Source organism: Dermacentor albipictus, unplaced genomic scaffold (genome assembly GCF_038994185.2).
Source record: "Dermacentor albipictus isolate Rhodes 1998 colony unplaced genomic scaffold, USDA_Dalb.pri_finalv2 scaffold_22, whole genome shotgun sequence".
Taxonomy (NCBI): Eukaryota; Metazoa; Arthropoda; class Arachnida; order Ixodida; family Ixodidae; genus Dermacentor; species Dermacentor albipictus.
The window spans coordinates 1,932,300-1,955,329 of record NW_027225576.1 but is presented as its reverse complement, the minus strand read 5'-3'; the positions used below and the strand labels follow the sequence as shown (position 1 = coordinate 1,955,329).

General features: G+C 46.9%; 2 protein-coding genes across 2 annotated transcripts in view; both read left to right on the top strand.

Moving 5' to 3' along the window:
* LOC139052373 (uncharacterized) overlaps nucleotides 1-23,030 on the top strand; it is a 224,955-nt gene that overhangs the window by 116,641 nt on the left and 85,284 nt on the right. The gene's annotated exons all lie outside the window — the stretch shown is intronic.
* LOC135915768 (uncharacterized) lies at nucleotides 20,701-22,956 on the top strand. Its single transcript, XM_065448880.2, has 5 exons — nucleotides 20,701-20,866; nucleotides 21,530-21,697; nucleotides 21,852-21,924; nucleotides 22,052-22,183; nucleotides 22,254-22,956. The coding sequence occupies exons 1-5, from the start codon at nucleotides 20,721-20,723 to the stop codon at nucleotides 22,872-22,874; spliced, it is 1,140 nt and encodes a 379-aa protein (XP_065304952.1). The 5' UTR covers nucleotides 20,701-20,720; the 3' UTR covers nucleotides 22,875-22,956.

Genomic DNA, 23,030 nt, shown 5'->3' with positions numbered 1-23,030 from the left:
CAGACAAAAAGCTGCTCATGTATCATGTATGAGAATCATGATACATGAAAAATGTATGAAATGCGTGTCATTGTGTAAGTTTTTGAGCATTTCATACATGATTCGTACAACTTACACTACTCACACTTTTCAACACCATCTGGGATGCAGGGTACCTTCCAACGGCGTGGAAGGAAGCCATTGTTTTCCCTGTTTTGAAACAAGGCAAAGACCCTTCCTCAGTAGCAAGTTACCGCCCGATAGCCCTCACAAGCTGCCTTTGTAAGGTATTTGAAAAAATGACTAATCGGCGACTAATTCACTTCCTTGAACTGAGCAATGTGCTAGATCCCTATCAGTGCGGCTTTAGAGAAGGGCGGTCCACAACCGATCATCTCGTACGTATTGAAGGATATATTCGCGACGCTTTCATACACAAACAGTTTTTCCTATCGATATTTCTCGACATGGGGAAGGCGCATGACACAACGTGGCGTTACGGGATCTTAAGAGACCTGTCAGAAATGGGCATCCACGGTAATATGCTTAATATAATAGAAGGCTATCTGTCAAATCGTACTTTCCGGGTAAAAGTCGGCAATGCACTCTCACGTCCTTTTACGCAAGAAACAGGTGTACCCCAAGGAGGCGTGCTCAGCTGCACGCTCTTTATCGTGAAGATGAACACGCTTCGTGCTTCATTACCATCCGCCATCTTTTACTCTGTCTACGTGGACAACAATCAAATAGCTTTCAAATCTTGTAACCTCGCAGTCTGCGAGAGACAGGTACAGCATGGCCTGAACAAAGTGTCGATGTGGGCAGACAGAAATGGATATAAGATCAATCCTAACAAAAGCTCTTCTGTTCTTTTTACAAGAAAGAGAGGACTTATCCCAGATCCTTGCATAGAACTGCGTGGACAACAGATACCTGTAAACAAAGAACACAAATTTCTAGGTGTCATACTTGACTACAGACTCACTTTCGTCCCCCACATTAAACATCTTAAAGAAAAATGTCTAAAAACAATAAACATCATTAAACTTCTATCCCAGACTACATGGGGTAGCAACAGGAAGTGCTTAATGAATCTCCCTAAAAGCCTCATTCGATCACGACTAGACTATGGCGCCGCGATTTATCACTCTGCCGCCCCGAGCGCACTAAAGATGCTAGACCCAGTCCACCATCTAGGAATCCGACTGGCCACTGGCGCTTTCAGAACGAGTCCCGTACAAAGTTTATATGTAGAATAAAATGAGTGGTCACTTCATCTGCAGAGAACATACATCAGCCCAACATATTTTCTGAAAGCCCACTCAAATCCTCAACATCCCTGTTCTAATACCATTAATGACATGACATATGCTACACTCTTTCGCAATCGTCCCTCCGTAAGACAGCCCCTCTCGCTGCGTGTGAGGGAGCTTAGTGAAGAAATCCACGTTCCACTCCTCCAGCTTCGCCTAATGCATCCAGACAAGCTGCTACCTCCTTGGGAGTGGCAGCTCATACAATGCGATATATCTTTCGTGGAAGTCACAAAGTATGCTCGAGAGATTGAAATCCAAATGCATTTCCGGGAACTCCAGCACAAATACTTCTGCACGGAGTTCTACACAGACGCATCAAAGTCACACGACGGGGTGTCCTATGCAGCCGTCGGTCCATCCTTCTCGGAATCCGACGTACTGCATCCGGAAACTAGTATCTTTACGGCTGAGGCCTACGCACTGCTGTCGGCCGTAAAGCATATAAACAAATCACAACTCCCGAAATCAGTTATATATACGGACTCCCTCAGTGTTGTGAAGGCCTTGATGTCTTTCTGCAATCACAAAAATCCAGTATTTATTGAACTCTACTCCGCACTGCGCAAAGCATATATATCTAACCAACATGTGATCATATGCTGGGTGCCTGGACATATGGGCATCGAGGGAACCGTACTAGCCGACCAGATGTCCACATCAATCTCATCGCATGCAGTTAACTCTACTGCTTCGATATCACAGACCTGAAGCCTTTCTTAAGAAGGAAACTACGAAACCAGTGGCAACGCATGTGGGACGAAGAAATAAATAATAAACTGCATGTAATAAAGCCACAATTAGGTTTCTGGCCTCCGGTAACAAAATACCGCAGGACAGATGTCCTATTCTGCCGTCTAAGAATAGGACACACTTTTGGCACCCATAACTTCTTACTCACGGGAAACGAGCCTCCAACCTGTGGTAGATGCGGGGAGAGGCTGACCGTCCTCCACGTCCTACTGGAGTGTCGGGAAGCCGAACCCGAAAGAAAAAAACGTTTTCTCTTAGCATACAGGCACCACATCCCCCTTCATCCTGTTATGTTACTTGGTCCAGAACCACTCTTTGACACCAACGCCGGCTTAGGTTTTTTGAAAGATGTTGTGTTGCATGTTATTAGCCCCACACGTTCGTAGCGCTTCCTCTCTTCAGAGGATGCCGCTGCGATAATTATTTTGAATAAGCACATGCCTCTAGGCCCTTGTGGTTCAAGGGCTCTGGCGAGGCTGTAGTGCTGTAATAAATTTAACGTCTCGCATATTTTAAATAATGCATAATTCTTTTACGATGGATTTTAATCTTCACAGTCTTCGTCATTATTCATCGCCATAATTTTATAGCACGTAGATTTTACGCACTTTACAGCGACTATGTTTAGGCCACTTTACAGCCAAGTCACATCTTCCATAATACATCGTTAACACTACCATTTGTCATGGCGGTCTTTGGCCAAACCTGGCCCTTGCGCCACAAAACACCACATCATCATCATCATCATCACTTATGTAACATCTACTCATCACACAGACATGTAGTAATATGCTGGGTTCCTGGCCATAGAGGATTCCAGGGAAATGTGCTTGCTGACGAGATGGCCAAATCAATGACATCGCAGGGTACTCGTTCTGCTGCAGTCCCTGCCGCAGACATGAAGCCTTTCCTCAGAAACAAACTGCGAAGCCACTGGCAACGCTTGTGGGACGCAGACACGAAATAAGCTTCACGTAATTAAGCCTAAGTTAGGTTTCTGGCACCCATCAACGAAAACACGAAGAACAGACGTCCTGTTCACTAGACTACGAATAGGACACACGTTCGGCACTCATAACTTACTCCTGACTGGTAACGAGCCTCCAACCTGTCGTAGATGCGGCGACAGCCTTTCTGTCCTGCACGTCTTACTGGAGTGCCGGGAAGCCGAAAGAGACAGGACACATTTTCCTTTTGCATACAGCCATCACGTCCCTCTGCATCCGGCCATGTTTCTTGGTGTAGAACCGTTTTTAAGACCAAAGAAGTCCTCGCTTACTTCGAAGATGTTGTGCTACACGTGACAAGCCCAATTATTCCGTAGTGCATCCCCTTTCCAGAGGATACATCTACGATAGTGTTCTTTGTATAGCACATGCCTCTATGTCCTTGGCTTTCAAGGGCTCTGGTGAGGCAGAAGTGGTCCAGACATTTTAGCATCTCACGTATTTTATATATTGCATCATTGTTTCTCAATGCCTTCTAATGTTCATAGTACACGTCAATAGTCATTCCCATAATTTTATTACTCCTACATTTTATGGTATTTGGATCAACTCTTTTTGGCCCCTTTACAGCCACGGCACATTAAGATCACAGAACCTGTCTGTCCACTGCGAACTCGTTAACATTAGCATGGCGCACTTTGGCCACACCTGGCCCTTGCGACATTAAACACCAAACATCATCATCATCACGGGTGCATGCTTGCTAAATAAGAAGGAGCCAACTTTTTACAGCGTTCCGCACAAGACATTTTCACCTAAAGATTTATCCATTGTTTCAAGTACAGCCGTGCCGTACTTGGAGTGGAAAGTACATAAGTACCCACACGGGAGTGATCATTTCCCGATTGTTTTAAAGTGAAGGAAACGGGACGAATGTTCTCCACGTGTACACCAGTGGAAAGTTGACTCAGCGAACTGGCAGCTATACGGAGAGCTGACATATAGGACATGGGATGATATTCGTGCGCTTAGTATTGACGATGCAGTGTCATATCTAACCGCATTTATTCTCGACGTAGCGTCAATATGTATCCCGCCAACAAATGCATCGCCTATTAAACGACGTGTTCCCTGGTGGAATGATGAATGTAAGGAAGCACGAAAGAAACAAAATAAGGCTTGGAATCAGCCCTGTGACTCTGCGACTATCGAAAACCTTATCAGCTTTAAGAAAATAAAATCACAAGGCAGAAGAACGCGCCGCCGTGCCAAAAGGGATAGCTGGCAAAAATATATTTCCGACATTAATTATTATACAGACGAAAGAAAAGCCTGGAACAGGGTAAACAAGTTAAAAGGCCGCTAAATTCATCCTCTACCATTAGTAAACACACAAGCAGACACTCTTGAGGAACAAGCTGATTGTCTAGGAGCAAATTTCGAGCACATTTCCAGTGCATCTCAATATACAGATACATTCCTAAAATACCAGCGACTAGCAGAACAGCTGCATTTGAGTCGGAAAGGCACATCCAATGAAGCATACAATCATGCTTTCGGACTGGCTGAGTTCCAGGCTTCACTGAACTGTTGCAACAAGTCCGCTCCAGGAAGTGACAGAATATTGTATGAGATGATCAGACACTTACACCCTGAAACCCAAAAAACACTACTGTCACTCTTCAATTCCATGTTCTCTGCCGGCTACATTCCTTCTGCCTGAAAAGAAGCCATTGTAATCCCTATTCTCAAAGAGGGCAAGGACCCTTCCTCACCCAACAGTTATAGGCCTATAGCTCTGACAAGTTGTCTCTGCAAATTATTTGAGACAATGATTAACCGTCGCCTCATGCATTTTCTTGAAAGCAATAAGATACTTGACCCCTTTCAGTGCGGTTTTAGGGAGGGCAGATCCACAACCGATCACCTTGTCCGAATCGGGACAAATATCCCCTTTGCCTTTGTCCAGAAACAGTTTTTCCTATCAGTATTTTTAGATATGGAAAAGGCATACGACACAACCTGGCGATTTGGAATCCTCCGTGATCGGTTTGAAATGGGAGCTCGAGGCAACTTGCTGAACGTAATTCAGAGTTACCTCTCCAATTGCACGTTCCGTGTTAGAGTTGGTAACGTTCTGTCTCGTCCATTTACGCAGGAGGCTGGTGTTCCACAAGGTGGTGTGCTAAGCTGCACTCTTTTCATAGCCAAAATGAATGCGATCCAGACTGACATACAACATACTATGTTTTATTCTGTATATGTGGATGACATCCAGATAGGTTTCAAATCATGTAACCTAAGTATCTGTGAGCGACAAGTACAGTTTTGCATAAATAAATTATCTAAGTGGGCGGACAAAAACGGTTTCAAACTAAACCCACAAAAAAGTACATGCGTCCTGTTTTCTAACAAAAGAAGCATATGTGCGGACCCCGCAATAGATCTAAATAGAGAACGGCTATCTGTGAGCCATGAATACAAATTTCTAGGAACCCTTTTAGACAGCAAGCTGACTTTTGTACCACACCTGAAGTATCTGAAATCAAAGTGCCTCAAGTCTATGAATCTGCTGAAGCTCTTGTCACGCACATTTTGGCGAAGCGACAGGCGGTGCCTTTTAAAACTTTACAAAAGCCTAATGTTAACACGGCTTGACCACGGAGCAATAGTGTATAATTCTGCTGCACCTAGCGCTTTGAAAATGCTAGATCCTATTCACCGCTTAGGTATCAGCATTGCTATAGGTGCCTTTAGGACTAGCCCTGTAGAAAGTCTATATGCTGAATCTAACGAATGGTCCCTGCATTTTCAAAGAACATATTTAAAATTTTCCTATGCTCTCAAGGTTAAATCGGACGTGCAGCATCCATGTCACTCATCTATTAGTGAAGTCTCTACAGCCAGATTATTTCGTAACCGCCCAGCTATTAGCGCTCCGTTGAACCTTCCTTTGATAGCACTAGCAGAAGAAACAGGTGTCTTAGTCCTAGAGAATGTCCTAATGGCACCCACTCGCCTGCTCCCACCATGGGAATGGCAGACCATTGAATGCGACGTCTCTTTCGCAGAATTATCTAAGAGGGCGCCAGAAGCACATATACAATTCCATTCTCGTGAACTTCAGGAAAAGTACTCCTGTACAGAATACTATACAGACGCTTCCAAGTCCTCTAAAGGAGTTTCCTACGCAGATCTGGGGCCTTCATTTTCAGTATCCGGGGCACTAAATCCACACAAGTATATTTACAGCTGAAGCCTACGCTATACTATCGGCTATTCAAAACATAAGACTCACAAAAATTTCTATGGCTTTCTAGGGTTTACAGATTCATTAAGTGTAGTCAGAGCCCTACTTAGTCCAAGAAAATATAAGAACTCAGTTTTTAGTGAGCTGTACAGTCTGTTGTGGTCCCTATATATGTGCAATCAAGGTATTGTCATATGCTGGGTACTTGGTCACAAACATATAAAAGGCAACGAAGCTGCTGACGAAAGCGCTAGGTCAGTAATTTTTAGCGATGCAGATTATTCAAATATCCCCATCCTTGCCAAAGACCTAAAGCCCTTTCTACGCAGTAAATTGAGGAATCACTGGCAAGGCGAATGGGATGGGATGAATGGATGGAATGGATGGAATGGGATGAATAAGCTTCACATAATAAAACCAAAACTGGGGAACTGGATAAATGGGAAAATAGCAAGGTACAAGGAAGTACTTCTTTGCCGATTAAGGATAGGCCACACATACGGCACCCACTCTCATCTCTTGACTCGGGGCGATCCTCCAACTTGTGTGAAGTGCGGCAATAATCTCACAGTCCTCCATGTTCTTATTCAGTGCCCTGCAATAGCAACAGGGGAAAAAGTATTTCCCTGCTGCATGTCGCGAGAATTTACCCCTTCACCCTGCATTTTTTCTTAGCGAAGAACCACTTTTTAATCTGCAAACAGTCTTAGAGTTTGTAGCCGAAACGGACACCCTGAAAATCATCTGGCCAAGCAACTTTTAGCACACGACTAACAACCCTGCATTCAAGGGCTCTCTTGAAACTCTGTTGTCAGTGTTAAGTGTTATTGCATCATGTTTTAACGAAAGCCCATTGCCATAGCCTACATCACATCCTAGTCACCGTCATTATTTTAGCACCTATGTATTCTACTCCACTTACAGCGGAAGTGTTTATGCCCTTTTACAAACATATCTCATCCACCGTGATGACTTCATTGTGCACGTCATCCACAACACATCGTCAACATTATCACCTGTCACGGCGCTCTTTCGCCAAACCTGGCCCTTGCGCCATAAAACAGCACACATCATAATCATCTCAAGGCTTCTTCGATTTCCTCGTCTGTGCAGTTAAGGAGTTCTGTATCTGAAATCACACCCTTCGCGTAGTTCAGTGTCCGATGTGGCGAGACAGACACACTGTTCTCGCCAATCTCCTCAAATTTCTTAATCTGCCTGCTGTGCTCAGCCGTCATAACTTCGAGCAAGAGGTCTCCAGAATTCATTTTCTTGGCTTTGTAGGTCTCACCTATACACTCGTTAAGTGCTCTGGCGATTAGGAAGGGGGACACGTCTTGAATTTTTTGTTTAGTTTCAGACGTGATGACAAAACAATTTGTCAAGCTATCACTAGGATTATTGAAGTTCAAATTACCTCGGTCCGATGCGTTTTCGGCCTCCGATCAGGTTTTGCTGAAGAGGGGTTCTATCCATCAAATTACATATACGTTCGGCCGCTAAGCTGGCCGCCTACCATGGAGCCCAACACGGGAATGTTTTAAAAACCACTAGCCATACATAACTGCTATAACCATATAACCATGACCAAGGAACGTCACGCCCCCATGGTTAACCCTAGCCGCCCGGAAACTTGGAACTGAAATGAAGTAAATAGGAGACAGGAAAGATGCAATAGTGAAAGGAAAGAAACAAATATTGAAGAGGGGGACAGGAAAAGGCGACTGCCGATTTCCTCCAGGTGGGTCAGTCCGGGGGTGCCGTCTATGTGAAGCAGAGGCCAAAGAGGTGTGTTGCCTCCGCCGGGGGGCCTTAAAGGTCCAAACACCCAGCATCGGCTCAACCTCCAGGATCCCCTTTTCGCCACACACGGCTAAACCGCGCACGGCTACACGCGGGAGGATCCAACCCTTGTGTGCGCGGGTACGTGGTGTCGCAACACACCAAGCGCCTGCTGACGCAGACGCCCCTGCGGGGACAAACGAAAGAGGAGGGTCCATTGTTGCATATGCACCTTCGCTTGCGGAGAGCTCCTCTTGCACTAATCAGTTGGCGCCAAGGCTGCGATGGGGGCGCTGGTGACGGGTGTTTGCGCAGCGCCGCCGGGGCATAGTCTGAGGTCTATAGCTCGCCCGTCTGCGTATCAAGAACCAGCAGAGGACCGACAGCCGATACTACAATCTTCGACGACGCTACGTGGACTGCCAGCCCGGCGACCATGTTTGGATTTGGATTTGGATCCCGATACGCCGACGAGGTCTTAGTGAGAAACTATTGCGGCGCTATTTCGGACCTCACATGATCATCCGACGTATTGGCTCACTAGAGTGTGTGGTTGTGCCAGGTGGCATTTAGCAATCCCAGCGGCGCCTCGCACGACCTGAAGGCGTCCACATGGTGCTTCTTAAGCCTATATATGCCCGCTGACGAACTCCGAGTCTTTGTTTCTTTTTTTCTTTGTTGTTTCATTTCGTTACTGTGCGGGTACTTTAGTTTTTCGGCCTTCTGTGTGCAGCATCGAGAAGATGATATTTAAGAGAAGAGGGAAGGGGTATCGACACGTTTATTTGTTTATCTTGATCCGTAGACCACTTCTAACCGGGTAACAAATTTTAAACGCTATCGCTCGGTGCCAGACGCGCCTACGTGTATCGGAAGTTTCGCCATAATTACTGACGGTTCGACCCGCTGCCTGTTATCACCGAACACGTCTAATTTGATTGCATGCGCGACACGAATTCTGTAGTAGTTTCTGTATGGCACGCGGGCACCAGCGAAAACCCTGAAAACTTCGACAAGTCATCTTTAAAAACCGACGCGCTTGGCCAGCTGATTATATTCCGACGATCGCCGACTGCGTTTCTCGCTATCGTGGTGGTTCGAGTGTCACTTGCTTTTGTGGGCACAGGTTCGCCCAATACAAAGTTAGTTTCGCCATTCACAGTTTCGCTACTGTGTTCGCCAACACTGCGCGACATACTGCGACCGAGTGTTCGTATAAATTGCGGATTGTCATTTGAAGAACTCGTTGATCGATACAAAAGTCCTGTCGCATTACACAGTTAGGTGACTCACTCACTCCAGCAAGGATCAGCTGATTCATGACGTCTTCCTATAGTGGTTCCAATTCAAGGAACATACAGCTCTAGTCATCGCCTGACAGACAGGACTGCCAGTGCTATACATCCTAACAGACACGATCACGTAAGGAATCACAAGTTGATCACTTCACATTGCTTCCACTCGACATTTGCTGTCGCCACACACGGCGTGTACTTTGCCAGCGGTCCACAAGTGATCAAAGAGCACTACCTCATCTAACGTCAATAGTCTTGGCGCTTGCCTGGATGATGTGGAGGAATGCCACGCACTGTGTTCTCGCAACAACTGCAACTCAATGTGGCGTCGTCAGAATTGTCTTCTTTTTACAGGCGCTTGAAGCAGTCCACAAACACCGGCATCTGGGTGTGTTGGTATCAGCACGCGGTAATACTACCAAAGCTTCAGTGATGCCGTAAAACGGTCTGGCCGATTAATAATGTCGAAGCGGTGCCAATGATTCCGCGTATATCATTTTACATATATTGTTACTCTTGACAAAACAAGCCAACAAGTTATAATGCAAGTTGGAGCCACATTTCGTTTCGTGTCAGCGTCATGAGTTACAACACCGATTGTTAACAAGCAGTGAATGGTGCACACCGTAACGTTTACTTGCGTCGTTATGTTAGTCTGATATTAGCCCTCCCAAGACAGGTTTGACAGGCTCTGCTTGTCCCTAACCTTTTTTCATCAACCTTGCGGACCTTCTCACTGTCCGTGGTAGCTTGCGCCAAAGTGAAGTGCACACGTCTCATGACAAGATGTTGCACAGGCTGCGACTGCTGCGGCTACTTCACATGTCACTGCGGCGAGCCATAATGGGACACTGGAAGGTTTTCATATCATCAAAACCTGTGAGGCTGTACAGTTTGAAAAACAAATCCGCGGTGATGTGCAGCATCCTGTTTCGAAGAAGGTTAGGGCACTTGATCTCGGGCGAAGTCATAACGTGGCGCCGAACTCATTTATTTTGTCAGGGCCACAGGGAACAGTTGGCCGTCAAATATTCACCTCTTACCAACAAGGCAGCGAACGTGCTTTGCCTTTAGCATTCCCACCCGGTGGCGTTCTGTTTAAACACGGATGATGCAGCTCCGAAGACGCTGCAACCTAGAGCTGTTGACTACTTTGCATGCTTTTCTTTAGTAGCATGAGATGCCATCGTGCGGAGCCTTTTTGCGTTTTGCGACGTCGTCGCTACTCCTAGCGCTCCAAGTTCGGTTCTCAGTTCTCCCGGCGTCATACGGTCAAAGTTTGGTGCTTCTGATGTTGCGGTGCTTGGTGTGACGCTGATACGTTCGCGCCGTTTTCGGGATTCGTTGATGCCGCCCTCGTGCCAGTAATCCGTGTCTGCTTTCCTGTACGGCCGATGAGGTCGCTCTACGGTGCTCCCTTCAAGCATTTTGATCACCCTCACCTTGTCTGCTGCAGAATCCCACTTGTTTGATCGGGTGTGGTACACATGCTTCAGTACGTCATTTTTTTTTCTCTAGCCCCTGACTAGAAAACTTTCCAAGCCCGCCAGCTGCAATGTGCTTCTGCGATGCATGGTGGCAGAAATTATGCACAGAGTCACTCTTTCTCGGCCATAACCTTTCCTTCTAGAAGTGCCAAGTCGCACGAACGTCTCCAAAAATGTTTTCAGGTCGTTGTCAAGCTCCGTGCCAGTTCTTTCGCCGCTCAACGACTCTGAAACCGATCTAAGCAATGCCTATCACAAAAAAACATTGTCTCGGGGTCAGCGTTCAGAAGGTTTCTTATTTTATCCGGGAGCTCATTAAGAAAATTGTTTGACTTTCCCTGTAATAGTTCCAAACCTTCGTCCTTTGTTTGGTGTTTCTTTGGAAACGTGCAACTCAGCGCCACACTCTTTCACAAGGCGAGTAAACTCGCGCACATAACTGATGGTTGTGGTACCAGTGACGACACTTTCTTCAGTCTCCATATCTTCAAATTCTTGGAGCACGTTGTCCAAAAGACAGTCAAACACTCGCACCCGCATGTGCATTGTGTCCGGGAACATTAGCTTCGGCTCGATGGAAATTAGTGGCATGTATTGCACACCGAACTGGAGGTTGTCGGCGTGTGCTCGAAGATTGGCCTGGTCACTGATTCACTGTTAAAATGAGCACAACTAAGCGTTTCATCCGACCATTGAATTTTGCTGGCCAAGCAAAATGGACAGGCGAAGTTTGAAGAGGCGCTTTTCATGCCGAACATTAAAAGCAAGAACTTGAGATCACCTCCGAGGCAAATTCTGAGGCGGAAAAACTGCCCGTTGACATCCAGGCCACCTTTCTCGGCAACTTCATTTATGTCTTTCAAGAGCGGGCCGCATGTTTTCTGTATCGGAAAGTAAGCCTCTTCATTTTGAGCGAAAAGGAGTTCTCGGTGCAGATCCGGGTCCTGGAGTGCCTTTGCGGTATTTCCAATAACGACGAACAAAATCGTCGTCGATGACATGTTGCGACTGATTTTACATCCGTATCCTTCAATTTTCACCAAGATATCCTCATCCATGAGCTCTACCAGAGACTTTCCTTCACGTTTGCAGATCTCTAAACTTGCGCAGCGGATCTTTTCAGAAAACAAAATGTATGCTCCTGGAGCAACTCTTGGAGTCCGCAGTATTGTAAGCCTGCTATCAACAGACTCTTGAAAGTTCCGGATAAGGTCCCATGTTGGTACAGGAAAGAGTGCTGCCATTTCTTTCCAGAAAGCCTGGCTGACGAAGTGCCTGTCGAAAAACACGGTGGTTTCCTGGACGCGACAGCCATCTTCTTTAGGCATTTTAGTCATATCCGAGCATTTCGCAAGAAACGGCTTTTTCGTATTTAAGTAAACATCAGCCGGTCCATCGATTCGGTACTGAATACCATGCCAACGGTCCTGCTGATTCTGCACGTAGAGAAGCGTAGCTTGCAGTCCGTGGCGCGATGCTACCGGTTCCACAGCGTCGTCTGCTTCTTGCGTTAGTGCTTTCAGATGCCGTTTGTCGGTTTTCGACGACCCTTCAGAAATGGCCATTTGAGCTAGCTCTCTTCTTTTCAGGTGGCTTGGAGGTAGTAGCTTTCAATAACGTACACTGAGGCTCCTGTCGAGCAGGTGGTTCAACAAATCGGTCACCTGTTTCCACCCGCTTAGTGCGGCCCTCAAGGGTTTTTGGAGAGGCTAAGTCCTCCAAAGACTCTGCAGCCCACTGGAAAGGTGTGAAGTTTGCAGCCAGGCTCACCTCGTGTAGCTTTTCATTATACTGCAGCCTCTGTCGACCTCGCAGAGTTTTCTTTGTTTGGCCGATACGTTTGAGCTGCGTGTCTAAAGCCACTTTCACAGAGCTATCATTGAGCAACTCCCATACACTTCTTGCGGCATCGCTGAGCACAGTACATGGATTCACTGATCTTTCCTTGCATTCCAGTAATTGCAGTGCGGTCTTTGTGCTGATGACTACCTTCAGTGTTGATCGCGACATGTCAAAGCTCAGAGTCCCCCATCTTGGTTATCACGTTGGTAAGCAATAAGGGCTACGTGGTGAACATACAGGATTGTTGAACGTGATACTCCTCACTATGTCGAGATGAGGTTCATGCTCATCAAATCATCCATAAATCCACTAAACGCAATTCAGTGGTGTCGCAGCAAGTGGAACCTGCAAATAAACATAACACATTATTATATCACGCAGCCGCATTTACGAAATAATGAACCAGCGCTCGTTTTCTTTTTCTTCTAGATGCTTATATTCGAAGAAAAGAAATTTATGACACATACCATGCAAATTACTTCGCTTCTATCGTACGTCTATAAGAAGATGATTTCATGCCTCTTTCATACCTCGATGCATATTTTCTACAAGTTGATTGGAAAATGCACCCACGTGTTCCAGGAATGAGTCTTGCACACCGGTTTAAGTGTGAGCAAAAGTGATCCATCTATTCGACAAGCAACTGTGTCGCAGAGAAAACATCATGAGAACGTCACGCCGATAACTATATAGTGTTGTGGTGGTTAGTGGTGTTTCTCACGCTTAAGGTTTTGCCTGATTTGGTGAACATAGGATGAAATTTTACGAGCCGATGGGACGTGGCATAAATTGCAATTATGGTTTACGCAGAAAATTTAGTAATGGTGCAAATCTGTGCCGCAAACAAAATAACGTTTCAAAGCAGTACCTATCGCCTTGTGTATCCTGAGTATATGGCTGTGCTGTTGCTTCTGTGGAGGGTTGCTAAACTCGTTGGCGTCTGCCGACGCAATGCGATGCTTATTGGATATGGCGGAGGTTGACAATATCAAGGCCCATAGATTTTAAAGCGATAGCTGTGCACTATGGCGTAGTCAAAAGAGGTTTCAACGTTGCATTGTGAACGCTACTACTGCAAAGGCTTACACCAAATATTATAACGGCGGTTAGAGCAGCGCGGCTGGTTTAAAAGCGAGAGTGCTGTTGCGGCCAATACGCAATAAGTGTCGCAGATCATAACCGTCAGTCCGCGCAGTAAGGAGTTACCAGAGTTCGTGCTCAGAGACGCTGCAGATGTGGTATCGCGCGGCGTTGAGGGTGAGGGTGCGTACTGCTCTATTGAACACAAAAATTCACAGGGCCCCTTATGTTATCTTAAGGTGAAGCCTTAGGATAATCTCTGAAGGTGAAAGCCCAAGCGCCGGTGCATTGAAGACGGACACATGACGTATACATGCCCCTTACTTCGCTTAGTCTGCATAATCATCCCTACCCGCCGTGGGGACTTCGTGGCCAATGTGGTCGTGGGATCGAATCCCAGCCTCGGCGGCTGCATTTCGATCGAGGCAAGATGCCAAAAACGCCCGCGCAGTTAGATTTAGGTACCCGTTCAAGAACCCCAGGAGGTCTGAATTTCCGGAGTCCCCTACTACGGCATGCCTCATGATCAGCAATTGGTTTTGGAACGTAATACTCTCTAATTAAATTTTTAGTCATGCCTCTTAATTCGCTTAGCCCCGCAGGGGTGTCTGCGCCAGCAGGCGTTTGGTGTGTTGCAACACCACGTACCCGAGCACATGAGGATTGGACTCTCCCGCGTGTAGCGATGATGATGAAGCAACATTTGCTGGGCCCGAAATAAATCGGTGGTGCACGCAGGCACCAGACGGGTTGGTTCCCTAGTTACGGGACCCATATGTTTCCAGCAGCTCCTGGCCCCTGTCCGTAAGTGCGAGCTGAATCGGTAGGGCGGGGCTGGATAACAAGGTCTCCCATCCGCGTGTAGCCGTGCGTGGCTTAGCCGTGTCCGGGGAAAAGGTTATCCTGGGGGTTGAGCCAATGCCGGGTCTTTGGACCTTTACGGCCCCTCGGCGGCGGTAACACACCCCTTTGGCCTCGGCTTCACGTAGACGGCACCCTTGGACTGACCCACCCGGGGGAAATCGCTAGTTGCTTTTTCTTATCCTCCTCTCTGATCGTCGTCTTTCTCTTGCTTTCGGTCTTTCCTGTCACCTCCTAGCTTGCTTTTTATTTCCACTTTTCCCGGGCAGCAAGGCTTAACCTTGTGTGGTATAGGCAACCTTGGTTATAACAGATTTGGTTATAGTAGTGTCGTACAGCTGGCGCGTGCAGGCCGTGTCTTTTCACGGTCCTGCAGCGTCCCCTTGTTAGGCTCCATGGTGGGTGGCTGGCGGTGCTGCCGAATTTCCGCATATATCTATGGCAAGTTCTTTTCCACCCCTTACTGATCGCCCTCATAAACGTGGGCGCACCGAAGAAGTATTTAAGTTCTATGGTCGTCATAATGAAAACTTTCACAAATTTCATGTCATCCACTCGGAGAAAACCGCAAAGTCAGCGAGAATTATCTCTCCTTTTCTAGTGTCTAAATCAATAACCGATATTCTTGGCCAAGGCTTTAAAGTAACTAATCTCTCAAGTGGAGATCTGCTTTTGGAACTCCGAGATGTAAATCAGTTTGAAAAGCTGCCGAATCTTGTCTCTTTTGGGTATATTCCAGTGAATGTGACACCGCATCGCACCATGAATACCAGCCGTGGTGTTGTATCAGATAGTGACCTTATTGATCTGACAGAGGCTGAGCTACTTGAAGGCTGGAGCGACCAGAATGTGATCACTGTAAAACGAATCAAAATTAGGCGCGATGGTAAAGAAAATCAGACTAAGCATCTTATTCTTACATCCCCACAGGGGCGTCTGCGTCAGCAAGCGTTTGGTGTGCTCCGACACCACGGACCCGAATGAATGAATGAATGTGTAGTTTTTATTGGCGCAAGGGCCAGGTATGGCCAAAGAGCGCCATGCAAGTGTTAGTGATTTCGCAATGGAGTTTTGAATTCTGTGAAGTTGATGTGACGTGGCTGTAAAGGGGCCTAAAATATAGTCAGTGTAAAGTGCGTAAAATGTACGTGTAATAAAATTATGGCGATGACAAATGACGTGTACTTTGTACATTAAAGTGCATTGCAAAATAATGATACGGCATAAAAAAATGCATAGGTTTCTAAAAAAACTAGAGCACCATGGCCTCGTTAGAGCCCTTGAGACACAAGGGCCTGGAGGCATGTGCTATATAAAACAACTATCACAGCGGCATGCTCTGGAGAGAGGCTGCGCTACGAATTTATTGGGCTCATAACATGTAGGACAACCTCATTTAAAAAATTGACGACTGATTTGGTGTTGAAGAATGGTTCTTTATCAAGAAACAAAGCTGGGTGAAGAGGTATGCAATAACGATGTGCAAGAGGAAAATGCTTCTTTCTTTCAGCTTCGGCTTCGAGACACTCCAAGAGGACGTGGAAGACGGTCAGCCTCTCACCACATCGACCACAGGTTGGCGGTTCATTTCCAGTAAGAAGAAAATTGTGTGTACCAAATGTGTGCCCTATTCTGAGGCGGCAGAATAGGACATCTGTTCGCCGTGATTTTGATCGGGAGGGCCAAAAACCTAGCTGTGGCTTTATAACGTGCAGTTTATTGCTTACTTTCTGCGTTCCACATGCGTTGCCAGTGTTGTCGCAGTTTCTTAAGCAAGAAAGGCTTCAGATCTGTGACCGGGACAGCAGCTGCAGAAGAAGTGTTTAGTGATGTGAGTGATGTGGCCATTTTATCAGCCACTACATTACCCTCGATACCTCTATGGCCAGGTGCCCAGCATATTACTACATGTATATGTGATATATAAATACTGCATAAGCGGGAGTAAAGTTAATGAATACAGGATTTTTAAGCTTTTGTAATGAAATTAACGCTTTTACGAGACTTAGCGAGTCTGTGTATACACTTGCTCTATCGAGTTTTAATTTCTGTATATGTCTTACTGCAGACAGTACTGCACAAGCTTCTGCAGTGAAGATACTTGTTTGCGGGCTCAGTAAGTCAGATATAGAAAGAGAGGGACCAACAGCAGCATAAGATACACCAGCATGTGATTTAGACGCATCTGTGTAGAATTCAGAGCAGCTGTACTTCGATTGAAGTTTGCGGAAATGCATAGCGATTTCGATGTCAGGTGCGTGTTTTGTGACCTCTACAAAGGATACGTCACAGTCTATCACCTGCCACTCCCAGGGCGGTAATAGCTTAGTTGGAGGCATTAGTCGATGTTCGAGAACAGGGACATCCATTTCCGTGCTAAGTTTTCTTGCATGCAGTGAGAAAGGAAGTCTCATGGAGGGTTTATTATGAAACAGTGTTTGACACGTTATGTCGTTAACAGTTTTGGAACAGGGAGGTTCTTTATTGGAGCGCACATTGAGAAAATAGGTAAAGCTGATGTACGTTCTCTGAAAATGTAGTGACCACTCGTCTGACTCTGCATATAGACTTTCCACCGGGCTTGTTCTAAATGCGCCAGTGGCCAGGCGGATACCTAGATGATGAACGGGGTCTAACATTTTTAGCGCACTCGGTGCAGCAGAGTGATATACTACGGCACCATAATCTAATCCTGATCTAACTAGGCGTCTGTAGAGATTCAACAGGCACCTCCTGTCGCTACCCCAAGTAGTGTGGGATAGAACTTTAAGTAAGTTCATCGTTTTTAGACATTCTTCTTTAAGGTATGTTATGTGTGAAATGAAAGTGAGCCTGGAGTCGAGAATGACGCCTAGAAATTTGCGCTCTTGAAGGGAATTTGTTGTCCACCCAGTTCTACACAGGGATCAGGTACCAGGCCTCTCTTTCTTGTGAAGAGAACACAAGAGCTTTTGTGCGGGTTGATTTTAAATCCATTTTGGTCAGCCCACTTGGACACCTTGTTTAAGCCCTGCTGTACTTGTCTTTCACACACTGTAGGGTTGCAAGATTTGAAGCCTAGCTGTATATCATCTACGTAGACGGAATAAAAAATGGCGGGTGGCAGTGAAGGACGAAGTGTGTTCATTTTAGCGATAAAGAGAGTGCAACTGAGTGCTCCTCCCTGGGGTACACCTGTTTCTGAATAAAAGGTCGCGACAATACATTGCCGATTTTCGCGCGGAAGCTACGATCCGACAAATAGCTTTCAATTATGTTCAGCATATTTCCACGGATTGCCATCTCCGACAGGTCTCGCAAGATCCCGTAACGCCATGCCGTGTCATACGCTTTTTCCATGTCAAGGAATATCGATTGGAAATACTGTCCATGTATAAATGCATCGCGGATATTTCCTTCAATGCGCACCAGATGATCGGTTGTCGACCGCCCTTCTCTGAAGCCACACTGATATGGATCGAGCATATTGTTGAGCTCAAGGAAATGTATAAGTCTGCGATTTATCATTTTTTCAAAAATCTTACTCATACAATTTGTTAGAGTTATCGGACGATAACTTGTTGCCAAGGAAGGGTCTTTTCCCTGCTTTAGAACAGGAACCACAATCGCTTCTTTCCATGTGGATGGGAGGTATCCTGAAGCCCAAATAGTGTTGAATAGTGTAAGAAGTGTAACCTGTGTGTCAATATGTAGGTTTCTGATCATGTCATACATGACTCTGTCGGGTCCCGGTGCAGTGCTTTTGCATGTGTGGTGTCGCAACACACCAAACGCCTGCTCACGCAGACGCCCCTGCGGGGACCACGGACCCGAGCACACGAGGGTTGGATCCTCCCGCGTGTAGCCGTGCGCGTCTTAGCCGTGTCTGGGGAAAGGGGGATCCTGGAGGTTGAGGCGATGCTGGGTGTCTGGACGCTCTAAGGCCCCCCGGCGGAGTCAACACACCTCTTTGGCCTCTGCTCCACATAGACGGCAGCCCCGGACTGACCCACCCGGGGGAAATTGGCAGTCGCCTTTTCCTGTCCTCCTCTCCAATCTTCGTCTTTTTCTCTCGCCTTTTTCATCTTTCCTGTCTTCTCATCACTTCTCCTCACTTCCTAGTTTCCCGGCGGCAAGGGTTAACCTTGTGTAGCTAGCCAGCCCTGGTTATGCTGCATTTGGTTATAGCAGCGATGTACGGCTGGCGTTGGCAGCGTTTCCCTTGCAGGAACTTCTATCACGTCCCACTGTTGGGCTTCATGGTGGGTGGTCGGCATCGCGGCCGAAAACCCGACTGTACTTATTGAAAGCGCTTTTCCTAAACTCCCTGATCGCCCTCGGAAACGAGGGCGCACCGAAGATCTCTTTCAGTTTTTCGGACGACAAGTGCACAACTTTCCTAGATACCGTGTGATTCACTGAGAAACCCCTGGCAAACTAGTGCGTAACATTTCACCGTTCCTTGTTTCGAAGTCCTTAACCGAAATTTTTGGAACAGGATATAAGGCGTCGAGAATGACTAGTGGTGATCTTTTCTTGGAGCTCCACGATAAGAAGGAGTACGAGAAACTGCCGGAATTTGTGTCATTTGGGGAGACCCAAGTAACAGTAACCCCGCACCGTACCATGAACACCACCCATTCTGTTCACCTTCATTGAACAGAATGTCATAAATGTTAAGCGAATTAAGATGAGGCAAGATGGTAAAGAGATCAAGACGAAACACCTGATACTCACTTTCGGTTCAAGTGTCCTCCCCGAGTCCATCGAGGCCGGTTATATCAAACTTCGTGTTAGGCCATACGTGCCCAATCCTCTTAGATGCTTTAAGTGCCAAAGGTTCGGCCACAGTTCACAGAAGTGTCGAGGCCGGCTGACATGTGCCAAGTGCAGTGACGATGAACATTCCTCCGAAACATGCCAGAACACTACACATTGTGTCGACTGTGATGGCGAGCATGCCGCATACTCGCGGTCCTGCCCGTCCTGGAAAAGAGAAAAGGAGATTGTGACAGTCAAAGTCAAAGAAAAGATATCTTGCAAAGAAGCACGTAGGCGGGTGTCATACCTGTCTAGGAGCAGCTTTGCCGAAGTGGCGCTCAGGGCGCAGCGTCACAACGGCCTCCGGCGGCTGTCCGACCCACAGGCAGTGAGTCGGCAGTTACGCCATCTGCCGCCGCGGCGGTTGCAGCTAGCGCTGCCCCACCCCGAAGGTGGGCGCACCGAGGCTGCCCCAACCTCCCCGGCCCCTTCCAGCGCTGGCAACAGCCCGCGCAGCGAAATCCCGCAGGGTGCCCCATCGACCTCTGGGCTGGTGGGCGCAGCGTCTTGCCCTCCAAGGCAGGACTCTCTCTTGTAACTTCTCGCTCGCAAGAGCACGTGTCCGGCGCCTCACAAGAGGCAATACTACACCTGTTCTCAAGGCGCACCAAACGCCTAAGGAGCGGCGAGGCTTCCTCGAACGCTCCAGAAAGCGCAGAACACCGGTTACAGGGCCTCGAAAGAGCTCTGTAATCTAAGGCATAACTTTCGTTTCCGTACACACAGCACCGATTTGCTTTTAAAATGGATACACAAATTATGCACTGGAATGTCAGAGGTCTTCTTAGGAACCTCGATGATGTGCGAGAACTCATCCACAAACACAATCAAAAAGTGCTGTGTCTACAGGAAACACACCTAAAACCACACCACACAAACTTTCTCCGACACCATGTTATTTTCGCAAAGATCGCGATGATGCAATCGCATCATCGGGCGGTGTTGCAATTTTATTCAAAAGAACATAGCGTGTGAACACTTATAGCTACGAACGGCCCTTGAAGCAGTGGCAGTTCGAGTTGTGTTGCTGAACAAACTAACCACTATTTCCTCGCTTTATATAGCCCCCCATTACAAACTTAGCAAACATGAATTTCTGACCTTTATAGATGAATTGCCAGAACCTTATATTGTTCTTAGCGACTTCAATGCACACAACTACCTGTGGGGCGACCCTAGTATATTCTCCGTGCAGGAGTAACTGCGGCGCAGACGAGGGCGCCCCTCGCGGCGGAATGCGATGAGCTGGTTGGAGACGCGCGCGCGAAGCTCTCCGAGCGTGTGTGTGTTTGAGCGGTCTGAGTGCGTCGGTCCTGGATTGCAACAGCAACATGCCGTGTTCTAACGTGAATTGCTGCGTTGTGAATTGCCACAGCACCTACGCGAACTCGCCTGGAACAAGTTTTTTTAGGTTCCCCAGCAAGCCGTACGAAGCAAAGCGACGGGAACGCTGGATTGCTCTTGTCCGACGACAGAAGTGAGTCGCAGCAGCACCCTACCAAGCGTGCGCCGTTCATGTGTTGTTGCATTCATTTGCTTATCGTTCAGGATGCTTCCTTCACATTACTGTACGAGATACAATGCATTATTTTGATAGTCATATGCGAAGTTGGAATGAGATCGCCTGTTATTCGCGGTAAACTCTTAACAGGGTTGTAAACACTACCCGTTGAACATGCAGAGCTTAGAATATGCAATTTTGGCTACATCTTAGCGTTTGCTTCGTGGCACGTAGCCTTAACTGGCCTGAAGTGTTAGGGTTCGCGTCATTTTTGTGTTGTTATTGCCCCGCCATCGTAGCTCAGGTGTTAGGCGCTAGACTACTGTCCCGACGACGCCGGTTCGGCCCCGCCTCCGGGAGCTGCGTTTTGATGGAGTCTAGCAGAAACAGTTTGGACACCGCAGGTATCGTCTAACGATGAGGTTGAGATGTTCATCGAGGAGGATAGGTGTTTTTAGACGCTAAACGCGTGTGTTGTGCGATGTCAGTGCATGTTAAAGTATCTGAGGTAGCTTAAATTAGTCGGGAGACCTCCACTACGAGGTCCTTCAAAACACATGTGTCGATTCAAGGCGTCAGACGGCACAGTTTACTATTTTTTTTTGTGGTTGTTGCCCACACAAACTGTTTTGTCCGCAGCAAGGACGGCGCCGGCTGGCGACCTACTCCATACACAAAGATCTGCAGCAAACACTTTGTGGGCGGTGTAAAGGTGAATGAAGAGGGGCATCCAGCCTACTACCCCTCCATATTTCCTGCTCCATACAGGGCAGCACCTGGCCCACTCTCTGAAGACCGCTATGTCAAGTAAGAAGGGATCCACATTAACATTATCATACAGAGCTCTTTGCTCACAGTTACTGAAGATCCGTGTGATATATTATGCGACTTTCAACTCTCTTTGGACTAGGTGAACATTGAAATCTCTGTTGATTCTGTAAATGCACTTCAATCCCACTAGGAAAAGAAGGCAAGAGCAAAGGATGCTGCTGGACAAGCAGACTGCTGAGGTGCATGGACAAGCAGCTGAAGCGGTAATGAAGTTAATTTATGTGGGCGATGAAGCCTGCTTTTTTCCAGGCCCTGTTTTCATCGCCCACAGTTTTTGTGCAGCAAAAACTAAAATAAATGCTCATTTATTCGTTCATTTACATTTCATAGGCTGCTAATGTACACGGGAAAAGTGTGGAGGCCATAATTCTGGAGGCTCAAGCTGCTAGCAGCGACAACAGTCCAGTGTCTTCTGACAGCAGTCAAGGCGCTCTCTTTGATTCTGGCCTGCGATTCGTTCACGTAAGAAAGCATATCCCATGTCAGGGTTGGGGTATTGATTAGTAATTGTCTTTTAACTTATTGCTTCCAGGTGTCAACAATGACAGAAGATGGACACTCGTCCTTCAGCAGTGAATTCATCTTCACTTCTGAGTTGACCGATAAATATGCATCATGTTATATTAGCCACAAGGAGGTGTGCACTACAGGCGTGGGAAGATGTAGCACTACATTTATTGACAAAAGCTGTGGGCCTTTATATATACAACCCATTTTCGCTGGTCACGGCTCAGTTAATGAAGATGAAGAGAAGTTTCATTCTTTAACAGCTGTCAGTTTTAACATTTTTGCTCTTCTTTTAAGCGTTTTGCCACCCACGAGGAGGGCCGTGAACGAGTTGTGCATTGAGGACAAACTTCTGTTATGTCTGATGAAGTTGAGGCATGGCATGCCATTTTCTGTCCTTGGAGCTCTTTTTGATGTGCACAGAACTACAGCAGCACGAATCTTCAAGGGAATGCTCGTGAATTTGAATGTGGCCACAAAAAATTGGGTCTACTGGCCGTCACGAAATCTTATTCAGTCAACTATGCCACCTGCATTCAAGGAGCACTACCCAAGTTGTGGAGTAATTATTGACTGCACGGAGCTTGAAACAAATCCCAAATGGAGTGGAAAAACAGAACCTATGGTATTCACATTACAAGAGTAGGCATACAATCAAATATTTAATTGGCATTGCACCCAACGGCCTGGTCACTTTTGTCTCAAAAGGATTTGGAGGACGGACTACAGATTCAGTGGCAACTGTTGAGTCTGGATTTCTGTCGCTACTAGAGCCAGGGGACCTGGTCTTAGCAGACAAGGG